The sequence below is a fragment of the Pipistrellus kuhlii genome, unplaced genomic scaffold (genome assembly GCF_014108245.1).
Source record: "Pipistrellus kuhlii isolate mPipKuh1 unplaced genomic scaffold, mPipKuh1.p scaffold_m20_p_1, whole genome shotgun sequence".
Classification (NCBI taxonomy): Eukaryota; Metazoa; Chordata; class Mammalia; order Chiroptera; family Vespertilionidae; genus Pipistrellus; species Pipistrellus kuhlii.
The window spans coordinates 2,108,808-2,126,759 of NW_023425404.1; the positions used below are offsets into that span (position 1 = coordinate 2,108,808).

At 39.5% G+C, this 17,952-nt stretch overlaps 1 protein-coding gene across 2 annotated transcripts in view; it reads left to right on the top strand.

Moving 5' to 3' along the window:
• The window catches only part of GALC (galactosylceramidase), a 38,272-nt gene extending 24,783 nt beyond the window's left edge, over positions 1–13,489 (top strand). For both annotated transcript variants that reach the window (XM_036429726.2, XM_036429746.1), the window contains exons 13-17: positions 1,811–1,961; positions 4,224–4,404; positions 7,501–7,664; positions 9,092–9,168; positions 12,761–13,489. In XM_036429726.2, the coding sequence (XP_036285619.1) occupies positions 1,811–1,961; positions 4,224–4,404; positions 7,501–7,664; positions 9,092–9,168; positions 12,761–12,907 (720 nt within the window). In that variant the 3' untranslated portion in view covers positions 12,908–13,489. The remainder of the gene's footprint in view (positions 1–1,810; positions 1,962–4,223; positions 4,405–7,500; positions 7,665–9,091; positions 9,169–12,760) is intronic.
• The last annotated feature ends 4,463 nt before the right edge of the window (positions 13,490–17,952 follow it).

The following is a 17,952-nucleotide window of genomic DNA, read 5'->3' on the forward strand; positions in this document are numbered from 1 at the left end:
GCCCCTGGCACTCCATATGACCTCGAGATGCGTGTCCTATAACACTGGCCTCACAGATTAAAGTGCTTTTGCATTTTCCAGAGCATAACATGCCAGTTTAACTACTTTTGTGACTTGGCACATGCCTTTTCTTCCTCCTAGAATGTCTCACCACATGTCTTTGTCATCCTTCAAGACTCAGCTCAAGGTCACTTCCTCAGTGCTTTTCCCACCAGCCTTAGCTCTTCTCCACCTGGGAATATGTGCTTGTCCAGTTAAACACTTTCCCACCGCACTGGCCGCCTTGAGAACTGAGGCCCTGCCTTCTTTAGCTTTTTATCCAAGAGCCTGCTGCAGTGCGGAGTGCATGGTGGTTTCTCAGAAAATATTTCAGAGGATGGATTGGCCTAAGCAGGCACATTATTGCCCCTAATTGATGCAAATCTGGTAATTATTTATATCCTGTGAACCCACTAGCCACTCTCAATGATTGAACATGCATTAATATTAAATCTGGAAAGAAAAAAAATAACAGTCTGTTTTATTTGTACAACAATTGCTAGAACTAGCATAATAAAATTGATTTTCCCCATAGGAAAAATAATATCACTTGGGGCTATTTCCGAGCCAGAATATGGTGTTAGATATTTCGTAGATCTGACCAGCAATTTATTATTAAAGCAAAGATAGAATAGAACCCCCTTTAGTTCAAAGTAGGAAGAAAACTGCTCAAATTTCATAGAATAGGCATACATCAAGTGCCTACATTAATTGTACACTAGACTGCTTTTGGCACACAACAGGTAAGACAGAGGAAGTGTTTTCATAGGTCACACTCTGGGCTAGGAGCACTGTGGAAATATTATCCCTTTCAGTCCTGACAGAAGCCCTAGGAAGTATGCATAGTTTTGTCTCATTTTATAGATGAGGATATTGTGACTTAAAGAGATTAATTTGCTAAGATCATAAATGTGTTATAAATCTAACTTGCTAATTGAAATATATATTGAACATAGAATGAGTTGAACTTTTTCTTCTTCTGAACAGTAAAAGGTTTTCTGTGACTAACACCTGAGTCACCAGTGAGATTTTATGGATTTTTTTTACCTTAGTAAAAAATTAGCAGAATGAAATAGTAAATAAGCAGATCTCTTAGTTATGTGTTTTGAATATGTACAGGGTTGGACAAAACTAGGCTTACAGTTGGCAATATGTGAAACAACTTATTCTTGTATTTTATTTATTAATTACTATATTATTTTCCATACACCCAACTGTAAACCCACTTTTGCCCCACCCTGAACATAAACATATATAGACATAAACACATATAAAGTGTTAATTATACTATTTTTATTATAGACAATGATGTAATATTTAAAACACACATGTACAAGGGTGGGCAAAAATCAGTTTAAAGTTGTTAGTTTGCAAAAATTTGTTCTTATATTATTATTAATTTTTATATTATTTTCCATATAAGTAACTGTGAGCCTACTTTTGCGTACCCCTGTACAGTTTTAAGGAACTTACAGTCTAATGGAAAATAATGCGCTAATAGAAGTAGATTTTGGGATCATCTAGTCCTCCTTCCTTCGATGTAGTGAAAGTCTTTAAAAAGTGCTTTCTATGAAGAATAATCTTACAAACTCTTCAAAATAACTTATAATTTTTTTTGGAGGGCCTTGATCTAGGCTGTACCCTTTATAAGTGGTTAGGAAGTTCTAACAGAAATGAGTTTGGCTTATCTTTGAGCCTTTGTTTTAAAAAGCCATTTTGCCCAAATAAGACAAGCCAAAGCCCTGGCCTTGACACCACATTTTCTTCTTAGCTCCTCGACAGCAGCAGCAGCTTCACAGTGGAGCTGCAAGAGGATGAGCTATTTACACTCACCACTCTCACCACCGGCAGCAAAGGCAGCTACCCGCCACCTCCCAAGTCCCAGCCCTTCCCACCCATCTACAAGGATGACTTCAACGTTGGTGAGTTCCTTCACTACAACTTTAGCTTGGTTCCCATTTTTATCAGGCATGGAGAGATTTTACCTGTGAAACCAGTGTGTGATGGAGCACTGTAAAAGTGCATTCACTTAGCTCCAAGTCTCTTATCTTTTACTAGAGGTCCGTGCACATCCCCTCAGCCCAGCCTGCACCTTCTCCAATCTGGGACCCCTTGGGACATCCCTCTCACAATGCTGGACTGCTCGCTCTTAATATCTTAATAGTTCACCTGTCTGCCTGCCTGATTGCTTCTAATGGGTCCCCCTCCCCGCCTCCCATCGGCCTGGTCACCTCATGCAGCCTGCTGTTCAGTTGTTTGGTCATCCCTCACTAACCCCCCTGCTGGCCTGGTCTCCCCATGCAGCCTGCTTGTTCAGTCCTTTGGTTGTCCCTCACAAACCACTCTGCTGGCCTGGTCATAGGCAGCCATCTTGTGAGGGCACGAGGTTTAATTTGCATATTACCTCTTTATTATATAGGATGTTACTTCAGGGTAAATCTCTATTTGAAGACCCTTTATTTTTCAATGCCAGCAAAAGCCTTGAGGTCATTGTCAGGATGAAAGAGTTATAACTAGTTTTTGGTGAAACTTAAGATTTGTTACACTGCTACTGCCCCTTGCCTAGATTTTGTGAAAGCCATCGTCCTTTGTGTAGAATTTAAGGCACATTCACATCTCTCCTCCCATAGTGTTTGTGGGCAGTTGCTCTACTGTGCCCAGCTCTTTGTCCACCCTCTAGTGTGCCCAGGGTCTTTATGTGTGTCCTCTCCTGGGCTCCTGGGAAGATTTGTCCTGCTGCTGTTTAGAAAGCTTTTGATTATTAGGAAATTTAGGAAATCTTGCAAATGTAGGAAAACTGTTGGTAATTTAGTCATTGTATTCCTAGAGCCCTCAGTAATTGACAAGACTTGGTGACTAGTAGGTGTGTGGGCATAGCATCATGGATCTCACAGGCAGGGTCAGGTTCTCTGCTCCTAGGACCCACGGCTGGAGGGGAGAAGTAGGGAGGAAGATTGGCTTTGGGAGAGAGACCCAGATTCCTCTTGCTGCGGGCCTGCCCCACCACCTCAGATCGGACTCCCAGACTCCTCCACCCCTGCCCAGTGGTCCCTGCCAGGGTCTCAGCTTCTTCCCAGGAAGCAATCCCTGGTTGACAGGAGTACAAGGCCATTTGCACTGTGTACTGAGTCCTCTCAATCATTAGGATAAACCAGGCAACAGTGACCCTCCCTCCACAGCAGAGCGTGGTGCTGTTTTCAAGTCCCTGAAATGGCCTCCAGTATCTTAGCGTCGGGCGCAGTCCTCTGTCTGCAGCAGTAACTAACCCTCCTTGCGTTTGGTCAGGAGGGGTCAGCATGGGACACGGCCTGTGGGCACTCTGACCGTTTATTCTGTGACCTGCAGATGAAAGGCAATCCTCATCCTTCCAATCTAAAATACACTGAAAAAGAAATTAAACACCAGAGGCCAGGCCTCAGAACTACTTCATAGGGTTCTTAATGTCTCAAATGATGTGGCAAATGTGAAAACACTTGGAAAATCAGGAAGTGAGAAATTGCCGTAAGATATTATGACTAAAAATTGCTTATCTAGTGCCTTCAACATGGTAAGATTATAATTTAATAAAACTAAGAAGAGATTGATAGTTTAGGCTCAACACGGATTTTTTTTTTTCCATTTTAGAAATAGAAAATTTGTGATTTCTAAATCCTGTGTTTGGAGCCTTTTCTAATGTCTCTCAGCTGATGACAGTGAGCAGTGACTTAGAGCTTTGTCTGACAGATATTAGAAATAACAAAACTGTCTCTTGTTGCATCCTGGTCAGGGCTGGCTTATGTCTGCACTTTATATACGTTCTTTCATGTATTTGTTCTCGGTCCTCCTCCCACTTCGAAATGAGGAAACTGGGAGGCAGGAAAGTGGAGCACTTTGCCCAGGGCCAGACTAGAACTTGAACCCAGGTCTGCCTTCCTCCAGGATTCATGGTCTTTCCCCTTCAGCAGGTGCACAGGTTAAATATGTAAAGTCTGTATGTCACAACCGATCTTATGGACATTAAATAATGACAGCGTAAAATCAAAATCTCATTATTAACCTAAATCCTAACCTCTTGACTGGTTGTAAGTTTCATTTCCTTGTTTAGAACTTTTCAGCAGTGTTTTAAAATGCGCCGTAAGATCTCCGAGAGAAAATGTTCTGTGAGGATTTGATATTAAACAGAGAATTTATTATATTCTGAACAGAATACCCGTTTTTCAGTGAAGCCCCAAATTTTGCTGACCAGACGGGCGTGTTCGAATACTTTATGAATATGGAAGACCCCGGAGAGCACCGCTTCACGCTGCGCCAAGTTCTCAACCAGCGGCCCATTACGTGGGCTGCGGACGCCGCCAGCACCATCAGCATCATCGGGGATTACAAGTGGTACGTGATGCTGGCGTTCTTGAAGTAGATCTGACTGCAGTAACCCTGTCGTGCCTTTGAGTACATTCTGAAACAAAGACTTGTCCACCGTCCTCCTGTCTTGTCCAGGCACCTAATAGGTGTGTGATAGTTACTGAATATTATGGTGACCCCAAAGTAGCAAATTGTTTGGTGTCAGTTTCCTTCCCTCTAATTTGCTCAGTTTAGTAGTACTTATTCCAGTAACAGAAGATTTTAATATAAAAATTGAGGACTTTTGGACCAATCGTAATTTAGCATTTATTTACACTATATAATTTGAGTGGCTGTTTTTGGTTTGTTTTTTTTTTTGATCTGGTGGTGCCACCTGCTGGGTTTATACTAGAATTACAATATTCTAGCCTGTGACTGTAGATGGCACTAGTGAAAATTAGCTTTTAGTTGGATAGCGAATTCAATTCTTTAGGCATTTGTTAAAGAGACAAGTTGTATTTGTTTTTCACTTAAAATATAATGACAAAACCAAAATTCCTCTTCCCCGTTAAGTCAGTTAGGGAATTCTAATGTACTGGTTATTATATCAGTTTTCGGTGTGTGTTTTTTTTTCTTCTATTTTTCTTTTTAGCTGGTATAATTCCACTATGAAACTGTTCCAAATTTAGTGATACAAGCTACGCCTATCAAATAGCCTATCTGCAGTTTGGAAATCAGACAAGGTGGGGAATATAGTTCTGAAAAGAACCTTGAATTGTTTATCTGTGGAATGCTGCAGAAAACCTTATCCCTTCTGTATTGCCTCTTTTCTGTTAAAAATCACAATTCTAGTCCCCAGCTCTGTCAGCTATCCATAGTTTCTGGGACCCTTACAGAGGTAATACTAAACACTGGTGTAAGTCTCTGCAACCATCTATGGCAGAGGCCTCATCCTCCCAGCTTATAGATTGGGAATCAGGCTTCCGGTTGAGATTTGCCCATGATCCTACCCTGGTAAATTGCAGAACCAAGTAAGAGACCAGATCTCTCTGGTTCTGTAGCCCATGCTCTTTGGACCACACCTCACAGCCTCATTAGTGAGCTTTCTCTGTAGTTTTTTTTTTTTTTTTTTTTTTTTTTTTTTTTTTTTTTTGTGTGTGTGTGTGTGTGTGTGTGTGTGTGTGTGTGAATTAGCTCTCAATGTGTGCTGCCAGTTCTTAGGTCTGTGTTTTCAGTAGAATTTCCTCTGTCATACTTATAAGTAGTTACGTACCAGCACAGTAATTTAGGTAGACTTCCCCAGAGCAACTTATGATTTTCCATTTTCTTAGTAAGGTCTGTTTGGGATCTGAAGACAATCACAAAGTTACCTTTGCCCTCTATCTGGAGTGGCTCAGTTGGTTGGGCATTGTCCTGTTGGGATTCCTGGTCAGGGCACATGCCTGGTTGTGAACTCTATCCCCATATGGGGTGTGCAGGAGACAGCCAGTCCATCTTTTACTCACTTTCGCTCTTTTCCTCTCTCTAAAAATTAATTTAGAAAATTCTCTAGAAACACACACAAAAGAACCTCCCAAAGTTACCTTTTGGCTGCACACATCCAAACTCTACATCCCTTTGATCAAATTTGCTTCATATGTGGGCTGGGTTTTGTTCTCTCAGCACCACTGAGAGACTATGGCTATGGACGAGCGCACCACACTGTTACTCTACTTCATTCATTATCTGTAACATTGCCTGTAAGTTCTGATGCAGGAATCACTTATTCTGCAATGGGACAGGACATAAAAGAAAGAAAAAAAAATTTCAATCTTCTTTCACTGTAAATCAAATAATTTATGATGCAGACAGTATTTGTAGCACATTCGAACTCTAAGGAACCAGAAAAGAGGTAGGGATGTATTGATTTCTATGGGAGGACATACCTGAGAGACTGGCATTACTTACTTAGCATTTAATTTTCCCCTAAAGTAGCCCAGCTCTGATTAGAGGAGTAAATGTGATTTCCTTATTGTTGGATACCTGTTGTAGATGCTGCTTTTTTATATTTTCATTTACATAGTAAAATTCTACTGTGCAAATTCTACTGATAAAAAAATTATGTAAAAGCCTAGATCCAGTTTACCCCATTTCCAATGTATTTTGGGGCATTCTTAATTTTTATTTTAGGTAGATTGCTTGCTTTCTTGGCTATTTTTTACTTGGCTATGGTCAGGCTTTCTTTCTTGTTTGCAGTTATATTTCAAGTGCAAGGTGAATTGTTTTCAGAGATCATGTTGGTTTGAGGTGGCTCGGTCGCTGCCTAAGGTATTGTATCTAGTAGCATTGACTGGAGGAGAGTCAAGTCCTAGCCCTGATGGCTCCTAGTTGGCTGAATCTACTGTCCATTATTCACCTCAGAGTCGGAGCTTTACTGTTTCTGTATAAACAGAGAAGTTCTGCAGGAGAAAAGGGTTCTCAATTTGGAATCCCCGGACCAGCAGCATCAGCATTACCTGGGAATCTGTTAGAATCCAAGGGGCCCACCCTCCACCTGCTGCTCAGGTTAACAGGCCCTCCTGCTGGTCTCAGTGTTACTCAGGTTGAAAACCCCAACTATGGTCCACATTGAGTTGGCTCTGTCTTTGCAGAGAAATAATTTTATATCTTTTGTCTGGAGTTTTTAAGTCTTGTTAGTGTTAAGTATAAAACTTATCCCTCAAGTCATTGATGTTTTCCCAGAAGCCCCTGCCATTGCTTTCACTGCTTGTCTTTGCTGATGGGAATGTAATAAACAATTGTTGGGAGATTGCCTTTTATGAATTCCTAGAAAAATTGCTTCTTTTAATGTTACTTATTCTTAGGATGGATGAGACACTATTATAGAGAGAAGAAATATAGTCTTAAGAAACTTAAAAACAGTAAATATTGTCATCCGGTAATTATTTAAAAGAAGCAATGAAAGGAGTTAACTGTAGTCTTGTAAAATTTAAAACCATCATCAATGAAGACTCTCAAAGCCCATTCTTGCTACAAGCACAGCCAAAGCTGATCACGTACTCACCTTTATTAGAAGTTTGGAAGCATGTGGCTGTGCAGTGACCCATCATCCTGCTATGCTCGGATGGCACAATGGAAAGCCTAACCAACAGTTTCCTTTTGCAGGTCCAATATGACCATCACGTGTGATGTTTACATAGAGACCCCTAGGAAGGGAGGTGTGTTCATTGCCGGAAGAGTAAATAAAGGTGGCATCTTGATTAGAAGTGCCAGAGGGATTTTCTTCTGGATTTTCGCAAATGGAACCTACAGAGTTACAGGTGATCTGGGTAAGTGTCTTATTCTATAGCATGAGAGAGAGGCAACTTGTACGAAGCTTTCTTGTATATTAGAGTTGAGCTGGCAGTAAGGGTGGGATTTGAGTAGATGGGGGTGAGGGTAGAGAGTGCTCAGGAAACATGTAAGTAAAAGCCAGGAGTGGCCACTGTGCCTGTGGAAATACAAGGAGAGGAAATGGTATGCTTAAAATAGAGTAATCCTATTTCCTAATCTAGTTAATACATTGAAAACAGTGTGACTTTTCTCATTCATCTTAGCAGCCCTTGTTTTATGTAGAATAGTGTTTTGTCCAGAACTAGTAGCCCTGCACACAAATCTATGTGCCAGTAACTCTCTGTGGGGCTAGTGTGCCAGTAACTCTCCACAGCCCAGAGGCCCATCTTTGGCCGGTCACGGTACCCTTGCCTTGTCACCATGGCAACTGGGGGACTCCAGTGGGGCTGAGAGGACTGGGTGCCACCATCTTATGGCTATGGGAGCTGCCATCTTTGTGACAGAATGATGGTTAATTCGCATATTACCCTTTTATTAGATAGGATAGGTGCTTAGACCAGGTTCAAGTTGAATTCCATCCAGTTCCCTTTGATTTTGGATACTTCTCTGTTGAAACTAGACTTTGTGGTGGTAGCTCTGCTTGGTTCTTAGTCTCCTGCTTTTTCTCTTGCATTAATAAAAAATTCTATAGTTTGCTGCTCTCCATCTCTTTCTAAAGGCTCCATAAGTAAAATAAAAATGAAACAGGAAATGGGTAATAAGGACATGAGAGTAGAAATTGCATAAGCATAGCGTGACTGATCTAGAAGGTACCTTACATTTTCCAATCCAAGAGCCAGAGAGGTTAATTGATTTGCCCCAGGTCTCACAACGAGTTATCAGCAGAATAGGAACTAAGAATTTAAATCTGAGTCTTTAGTCCCTACTGCTCTGTGTTTTAAACTATCCCCTTGGTCTCATCCTGGGTTTTTTCTCAGGCACTCAAACATAGTGTAATAACAGCCCAAATTAACTCATTATTTTCTCTCTCTGATTCTCAGCGAATGCTGTTACCATGTAATCAGTTACACCAGCTAGAAATCTTATGGTAGTCTTTTAATCCTCCTCCTGTCCTTCATATTTAGTCCAATCAGGTAAAAGTGTACCCTGGAACTATAGAAGCTAATGTGTTATATGATAGTTGGTTTGTGAGTTTATTTCTCTGGTTCTCTGATGATTTTGCAGATAGTATGTGGTCCAGAGTAGGATCTCAATATGTGCTTGTTGAATGCATGCTCAAATGAAAGATGTTTTGTTTTAAGTTATTTGTAGATCTGGAAATGTAGATGTTTATTAAGGTCAACTCTATTACATACTAAAGCCACCTGTGAGTCCCCACTGAGTTACGTGGTTCTGTGATTTAGATAACTTTTTTGTGTTGCAGCTGGATGGCTCATATATGCTGTAGGGCAAGTTGAGGTTACAGCACAAGAATGGTATACACTCACTTTAACTATTAAGGTAAGTACTGCTGATCAGCATGCCTAGAGGTAAGATGTTCTTCTCTAGTCCCTTTCTAGCATTTTCTGTGAATAGATGGGGGAGGGGGAGGGTGGTGTTGATAAATAATGGAAATAGGCAGAAAGTCTGGCATGTTATCAGCAAACCACAACTCCCTGAAATAATTTTATGTGTTGTGGTAAACCCAGAGGAGAGCCATCAGCTATTGACTATATCACCCAATAATTGAACTGTTTTTTCAAGTTTGTTTGAATGAAGATTATAATTGGAGCTTATAGGTTTAAGCAAAGTCCCATAACTTTATTTTTGATGTTGAATATAATTTTTAAAATATATTTTATTGACTTTTTTACAGAGAGGAAGGGAGAGGGATAGAAAGTCAGAAACATCGATCAGCTGCCTCTTGCACACCCCCTACCAGGGATATGCCCGCAACCAAGGTACATGCCTTTGACCGGAATCGAACCCAGAACCTTTCAGTCCGCAGGCTGATGCTCTATCCACTGAGCCAAACAGGTTTCGGCTATAATTAGGTTTTTAACTGTAAGCACAATATTTTCGAAGTTGGTTTCCATGAATATATTTGTCAGAGAAGATACCAGGTTCATTGCAGTTCCATGGGCCTCTAAGAATATTTGTCAGAATCACTGATTGATCATGAATTGTTGATTGACATGCTTCTAAGGGATGCTCTATGGAGAAATTCTTCTGTAAAAACATGCTTCTCTCTGCCAAGATAGTCCTGGCATAACTTTGCTCACGTTATAATAGAGATTAGAAAATGGAATTGAGAGAACTTTTTGGACTTGTTCTCTTCCCTTACCCAATCACCAAAATTACAATACTAAATTTTCAGGAAGTATCACTATGTATGGACCATCATAATTTACTTAACTATACATACTTGATGGGCATAACTTTGTTTCCAGTTCTTTTCTTGTTCAGGGAACTGAGACAGTAAAGGATGCCTTTTTTGCAGATAGGGGGAGAAATCTTTTACATGCCTCTTAGGGTACACATGTTCTTTTATTTGGTTAGGCAGATATTTAGAGGTGGAATTGCATTTTAAATTTCAACAGATACTTCCCTCTTGCTAGCCAAACTGTATCAATTTTATAGCATTTATAATATTTGATATTATCAAGTTTTAAAGATTTTTTTTCAAACTAATAAATATAATTTATATTTCATTGATAATTAGGGCAGTTGTATATTTTATATTTATTGGTCATTTGTATTTTATTTTCTCTGAAGTTATTCATTGTATACTTTCCTGTTTTTCCTACTGTGTTGTCTTTTCCTGATGTACCTATATGAGGTTATTATATATTCTGGATAGTAACCTATTGTCTGTTGTATGTGTTAAAGATATTTTCTCCTGTTTTCTTGTTCTCATGATTTGTATTTTAATTTTGCTTATGGTATATTTCATGAATAGAAATGTAAAATTTTGGTATTATCAAATATTTCATGTTTTCTTTCTTTGTTTTATTTTGTTTTCTTTATTTTGTTTAAGAAGGTGTCCCTTTTCTTTAGGTTAGGAGGTTTTCTCCCTGCGCCCAAACTAAATAAAGTTTGGGTGTGTTCTATGTTTAAGTCTTTAATCCATCTGGAATTTATTTGTGAATTATAAGGTAAAGAGCCTGATATCATCTTTTTAAGCAAATGAATAGCTATCATCATTTATTATATAGACTGTCCTTTTGCCCATGAATTGAAGGCTGCATTTTTGATGTAATAAATCATCATGTGCATGTAGGCTTGTTTCTGAACATTTCTCTGTTCTTTATATTACTCTGTTTGCCTATTATCCTATACCAGAGACCCAGTGCATGAAATTCATGCTTGAGTAGGGTCCCTAGACCTGGCCTAGCAAGCGATTGAACTTCTAGTCGAACTCCCGAGGAAACACTTTGCATATTAGCCTTTATATATATATATATTAAAAGGCTAATATGCAAATTGGCTGAATGGTGGAACAACTGGTCACTATGATGTGCACTAACCACCAGAGGGCAGACGCTCAATGCAGGAGCTGCACCCTGGTGGTCAGTGCACTCTCACAGGGAGAACATCACTCAGCCAGAAGCTGGGCTCATGGTGGCAAGTGCAGTGACGGTGGTGGGAGTCTGTCCTGCCTCCATGGCAGTTGGACATTCCCCAAGAGCTCCCAGACTTTGAGAGGGCGCTGAGGTACCACCTCTACCGGGTGCATGAATCTCATGCACTGGGACTCTCGTTTTATTTATAAAAACAGGTGCCTGACTCTTGTTCTTAAGGCAGTGAACTTGTAGAGAAATCAATAAATAAAATTATGAATAACAAAATGGAATAACGAGATACAGTAGCTTATCTGATTGGATTTTCTCAACAGAGAGGTCAGGCAAGACCTCTTAGAGTGGGCAATGTTTGATCTAAGGGTGCCACTGGGAGGGCCTGTATGAGGAGCAGCTCAGCCAGGTTGGCTGATGCCTTGGGGAGCAGGGTGGGGGGGGGGGGGGCAGCGAGGAGAGGAGGTACTGTTAGATAGGTTTTGTGCTTAATATGACTTGAGTATGTGAATCCTTTTGGTCTGTGTTAATATTCACCATCCCCTAAGTGGCAGGAGCTGTTTAATGAGTAATTCTAGAGCTGAGGTGGATGTGCATGTGTGTAGTAACAGGGATGTGTGTGAACAACTAGGATTCAATTCCTAGCTCTGCTGGTAAATCTTGACTTTGGTTTTTAATCTTCAGTGAGTGTTTCCATCTGTAAAACGAAAAAGCTAAATTGAAGTCTATTGCATTATAGACTTAAAAACAGATTTAATTTTAGTTCTCGGCTTCATGCTTTGGGTCTTTAGCTCTTCATCCTTTGAAATTAGCTAGTTTGAAATGTTTAGCTGTAATTGCATGCTGTGAATATATGCTCATAAATGTACTATAATAATTATAATGAGCACCGGCTAGCATTTACTCACTGTGTGCCAGGCCCTTAGCTAAGTAGGAATGGCAGCCACTTGAAGAGGATGTTACTTTATCTTTCTCTGTCAGTGACCAATAAGTCATTTCTATGGAACTTCCCTTCTTACTGCCCCTGGCAGTCATCACGGATGGTGGCTAGTTTTATAACTAAGGGTGGGCTCTTCCTATGACTTTGAAGTTATATTCTGTACCCTGGGACAGAAAGGACTTACAAATATGGACATTTTGGTTCCATCAGTCATGTATGCTCATGATCCATGCACCTACAACCACTTGTAAAAAACAAATGTGTTTTCTTTTATATCAGTGGGCTCTTGTCTAAGATTTTATAATGTTATGAAAAGCTTCAGATCTCTGTGGGTTTTACAACATTTTGGTGGAGTCCAAAGAAATATTGTGATATTCCTTGTGCCTTGGAAACTATTTACATAGGTAGATACGAATTTCCTCAGAGAACATTGTTCCTATATTTCAAACTTTTGTTCCAACCCATGGAATTGTTTTCCCGCAGTTAGTCTTAAGTGAGGAGGGTGTTTGCGCCACTAAGTGGGTGGGCCACAGGGTATTAAGAAACGGACTTCGGACAGTCATTTTCATATGTCTTCAAGGGTCGCCTTTCTTGCCCCCAGGGTCATGTCTCCTCCGGCACGTTGAATGGCAAGCTTCTGTGGTCAGAGGTCCCAGTGAATTTCCCCAAGAATGGCTGGGCCGCGATTGGAACTCACTCCTTTGATTTTGCACAGTTTGACAACTTTCACGTGGACGCCACACCCTGATATTCACAGAGCACTGTAGAACACTCTGGATTTTTTTTTCTTTCTTTTTGGTTTGGTTCAGAGCCAGTTTTTTTATGGATTAATATATAAGCCTTTGGAAGCTAAAAATAATGAAGAGTAAATGAGGAAGAACTATGTTTTTATTGGATCATGTGGAAGATTTTTTTTGAACCAGTTCCAAGGGGAAAAACAGGCGAATCTTTAACATCACCTGGTGTGTACCTTACTTTTCAGATGGTACATTGGTTCCACCCCTAGGAGGGCTTTGGGTGGTCCAGACCTTGACACTTGGTGTCAATGCTGAGAACGCCCTTGTCATCTTATTTGGAAGTGATCATGCAGGTGATAATAACTTGATTAACACAGAAATGTATTTATTAATGCTGATGTGTGTCTAAGTGAACTGATGTCTTTGTCTTAAACTAAAGAAAACTAGAAATGCTGCTTTTTGAAGAGCACTTCAATGTGCTATTCTGAAAAGTACTTTTTATTTTTCTTTTTTATGATGATGGTTTTAAATTATAGATATGATGAATGGAATGATTTGAAAATTGTCTCACTAATAAACTACCTCTAAAGCCATTTCTGCAATAATAAGTAATAGATTAATTGGGTTATCTGCATTTAAAAAAATTCTTTCAGCCAAAACCAGTTTGGCTCAGTGGATAGAGCATCGGCCTGCAGACTGAAAGGTCTGTCTTCTCATGAGTCACTGGGAAGAGATTGAAAGAGTCAATGAATGAATTTTTTTATCTGCTTGTATACAGAAGGGGGTCACTTAACTGAAAGGTCCCAGGTTTGATTCTGATCAAGGGCATGTACCTTGGTTGCAGGCACATCCCCAGTAGGGGGTGTGCAAGAGGCAGCTGATTGATGATTCTCTCTCATCGATGTTTCTCTCTATCCATCTCTCTTCCTCTCTGTAAAAAATGAATAAAAAATATATTTTAAAAAATTCTTTCAGATTCACTTTTAGTCATATAATCTTATAACTCTCCATTATAACATTTCCCAGGTGGGCTGGAAGGAGGAAGAAAATACCCTACAGCCAATGCTGTACGTGGGTCTACAGATGAAATTGAAGGAAATTTTCTTGAGAATCATTTCATGTGCTTTTCCTGGTCTGTCTTCTCATGAGTCACTGGGAAGAGACTGAAAGAGTCAATGAATGAATTTTTTTATCTGCTTGTATACAGAAGGGGGCCACTTAACTAATTGCTAATGCATTGAATTGGATCTAATATTTTGTGTGGTTAGATGCATTTATGTTATTATACTACCAGTGCATTTATAGTTAAGTATGGGTGAGCGTATTTCTCATGCAGTATAGTTTATATTTAAGAATTAGTGTACGTCCTAGAAACAACTCAGTCATTTTATGTGGATAAAGTAAATTCTGCAATTCTTTGGAAAGTTTAAAGCTTCAATGAACCAATTCTTCAATTTTGAAATTTATAATCGTTTTAATATAGGCTAAACTGATATGAAATTTTGTATTACTATTAAACTCAGGAAACAAAATATTAGAATAAATCAGATTACAGAGAAAAAGTTTAAATTTAAACCATGTCTAAGTGATTTCCAGTTCAGTCCCTACATATTTTTTAAAAATTAACTTAAGTATAACTTACATACAACAAAATGTTATTATTTTAAGTATACAATTCAACGAGTCTTGATTAAAGGATACATTCATGTAATTAACACCCCAAACAAAATATCAAACATTTCCATCACTCCAGAAAGCTCCCTTGTACATCTGTGCAGTACTTCCTCTCTCACCCCATCTCAGGAACCCATCGATCTGACGTCTGCCACTACTGATACATTTACTTTGTTCCTAAACACATTAGAAAGTGGCACCAGATGCTGTGTACTACTTTGTGAAGGATTTATTTCATTCAGCATAATGTTTTGAGATTTGATTATCTTGCTAGGTATATCAGTGGTTTGCTCCTTATTTGAAAGAAAATGCCATTGTATGGCTAGACCACAGATTGTCCTCCCAGTTTTTGGTATTACAAATGAAGCTGTTATGAGCATTTGTGGACAAGTCTTCATGTGGACTTGTGTTTTCATTTCTTCTGGGTAAATAACAAGGAGTGAAATTGCTGGATCTTTTGGGAAGTGTACTTTTAATTTTATGACAAATAGGCAAGTTGTTTTCCTAAATGATGGCATAATTTCACACTCCCAAGTGCAATGTTTGAGAGGTTCAGTTGCTCTACATTCTTGTTCTTTATAATTTTAACCCTCTCTTGTGAGTATGTAGTAGGTATATTTGATGTTGAACATCTTTTCAAGGGCTTATTTGACATTCATATATTTTATTTTGTGAAATCTCAATTCAAATCTTTTGCTCACTTAAAAAAATGAGTTGTATGTCTTATCTTATATAATAAAGAACTAATATGCAAATGGCCATCATGCCCTCACACCATCATACCATCACAGCTCAGACACTCAACTCTGGGGAGAGAGGAATGGGGACCAGCCAGGCACAAATGAGCTTTTGAGAGAGGAATGGGGACCAGCCAGGCACAAATGAGCTCATAAGAGAGGAATGGGGACCAGCCAGGCTGCAGCCCAGGAGAGGGACAAGCCGCCTGCCCCATAGTCCCGGGTGCCAGCGTCTGCACCTGCAGCCTGGGAGAGGGACAAGTCACCCACCCCATGGTCCCGGGCACTTGTGGCTGCAGTCTGGGTGAAGCTGCCTGCCTACGGTCCCCTATGTCTGCGGTCGGCCTGGATGAAGCCAGCCTGGATCCTGGGTGCCTGCAGCTGGCCAGAGGGAGGGAATCCTAGGTCCCCGGTGTAGGGTGAGACAGAGGTGGTTAAGGGCAATCAGGCTGGTAGGGGAGCAGTTAGGGGTGATCAGGCAAGCAGGCAGGTGAGTGGATAGGAGCCAGTGGTCTCAGATTGTGAGAGGTAGACAGACATCCTCTGAGAGATCCCAGATTGGAGAGGGTACAGGTTGGGCTGAGGGACACCCCCCTCCTGTTCATGAATTTCATGCACCAGGCCTCTAGTCTATGTATATAAAAGCCTAATATGCAAATTGTCACTGCAGGAGTTTGACTGGGAGACTGATCACTTGCTATGATGTGCGCTGACCACCAGGGGGTGGTGCAGAATGAAGGAAGGCTCTGGCCAGCAGTAGGCAGCTGGGGAAGGGAGGGCCCAGAGCCAGAAGGCCCTGATTGGCCCTGATTGCCAGCCAGGCCCAGTCAACCTGCCTGTGCATGAATCTCATGCACTGGGCCTCTAGTTGAGTCATAAGAGCTTTTTATATATTCTAGATGCGAGTTTCTTTTCTTTTAAAAAAATATATCAGGTATATATTTTATGAATTGTTTTATTCTAAGTCCATATCTTTTCAAGAATGCAAAATTTTAATTTAAAAGTCCAATTTAGCACTTCTTACTTTTATGACAGGTGCTTTTTGAGTTGTAAGAAATCTTTGTATATCGTAAGTGTACAGGGATTTTTTTCCTTTTGATTTCTTTTAGAAGTGTTATATTTTTTAGCTTTTACATTCAGGTCTGTGATCCATTTTGCTTTAATTTTATATATAATGAGAAGTTTGAAGTTCATGTTTTCCTTTATGGATATTCAATTTTTCTGGCATTGTTTATTGAAAAGACCATTCTTTGTCAAAAGTCCATTGACTGCCCTAAATGGTTTGGCTCAGTGGATAGAACATTGGCCTGCAGACTGAAGGGTCCCAAGTTCTATTCTAGTCAAGGGCATGTATCTAGGTTGAGGGCACATTTTCAGTAGAGGGTATGCAGGAGGCAGCTGATGGATATTTCTCTCTCAACTATGTTTCTAACTCTCTATCCTTCTCCCTTACTCTCTATAAAAATCAATATATATATATATATATATATATATATATATATATATATATATATATATATATACATATATATATATATATATATATATATATTTTTTTTTTAAAAGCCCATTGACTGCAAATGTATATATCCAGAAATAAACTCTCATTCAGTTCTGTTGATCTGTATATCTTTAGGCAAATACCACACTGTCTTATTACTGTAGTTCTAGAGTCAGTTTAAATTATCTTACTCTGTTCTTCACAATTGTTTTGGCTAACCTAGGTCCTTTCACATTTTCATATAAATCTTAGACTCACCTTATATGTTTCTGCAAAGAGCTTTCTGGAATTTTGATTGGATTACAATGAAATTACGGATCATTTTAAGGAGAGTGGTTGCCTTAATAATATTGACCCTTTAATCTATGAGCTTCTTACATTTCCACAATTTTTGGCTTTCCATAATTTCAGCAATTTATGTAGCTTTTAGTATACAGTTTAATGCTATTTAAATGCTGTTTTAAATTTCATTTTTAATTATTTGTTGTTCATAAATCAAAATATATTTGCTTTTCTTATGTTAACCCACAATCCTACTGCCTTGCTAAATTCACTTATTAGTTTTACTAGCCTTTGGGGGAGATAAATTCTTTTAAGATTTCTACATACCAAATAATGTCATCTGTGGATTCAGATAGTTTTACTTTTTTCCTTTCCTGTATGCCTGCTTTATTTCTGGTGCTGCTTTCTTGCACTGATTGGGACTTCTAGTACAATATAGGGACGAAGTGATTAGAATAGAGTCCTCAACCTATTCCTGATCTTAGGGACAAAATGTCTTTTACCATTAAGTGTGATGTTAGCATTAGAGGTATATGGCTACGGGTAACCATGAATAGTTCTTATTGAAGCTGTCAAACCAAACTTCTAGATAAAAAAAAAAACAACAACACTGTAAATTGCCAGTGTTACTTCACACACTGTCTTTGTCCGTTCAGTATACTGTAACACAATGCCATAGCCTGGGCAGCTTATAAACATCAGGAACTCCTCACTGTGTCCTCACCTGGAGGAAGGTGCTAGGGAGCTCTCTGGAGCCTCTTTTATAAAGGCACGAATCCCATTCATGAGGGCCCCACCCTTCCTCGGGTCCCACATCTTAACACATCACATTGAGCATTAGGATTTCCTCATGAGAATTTGG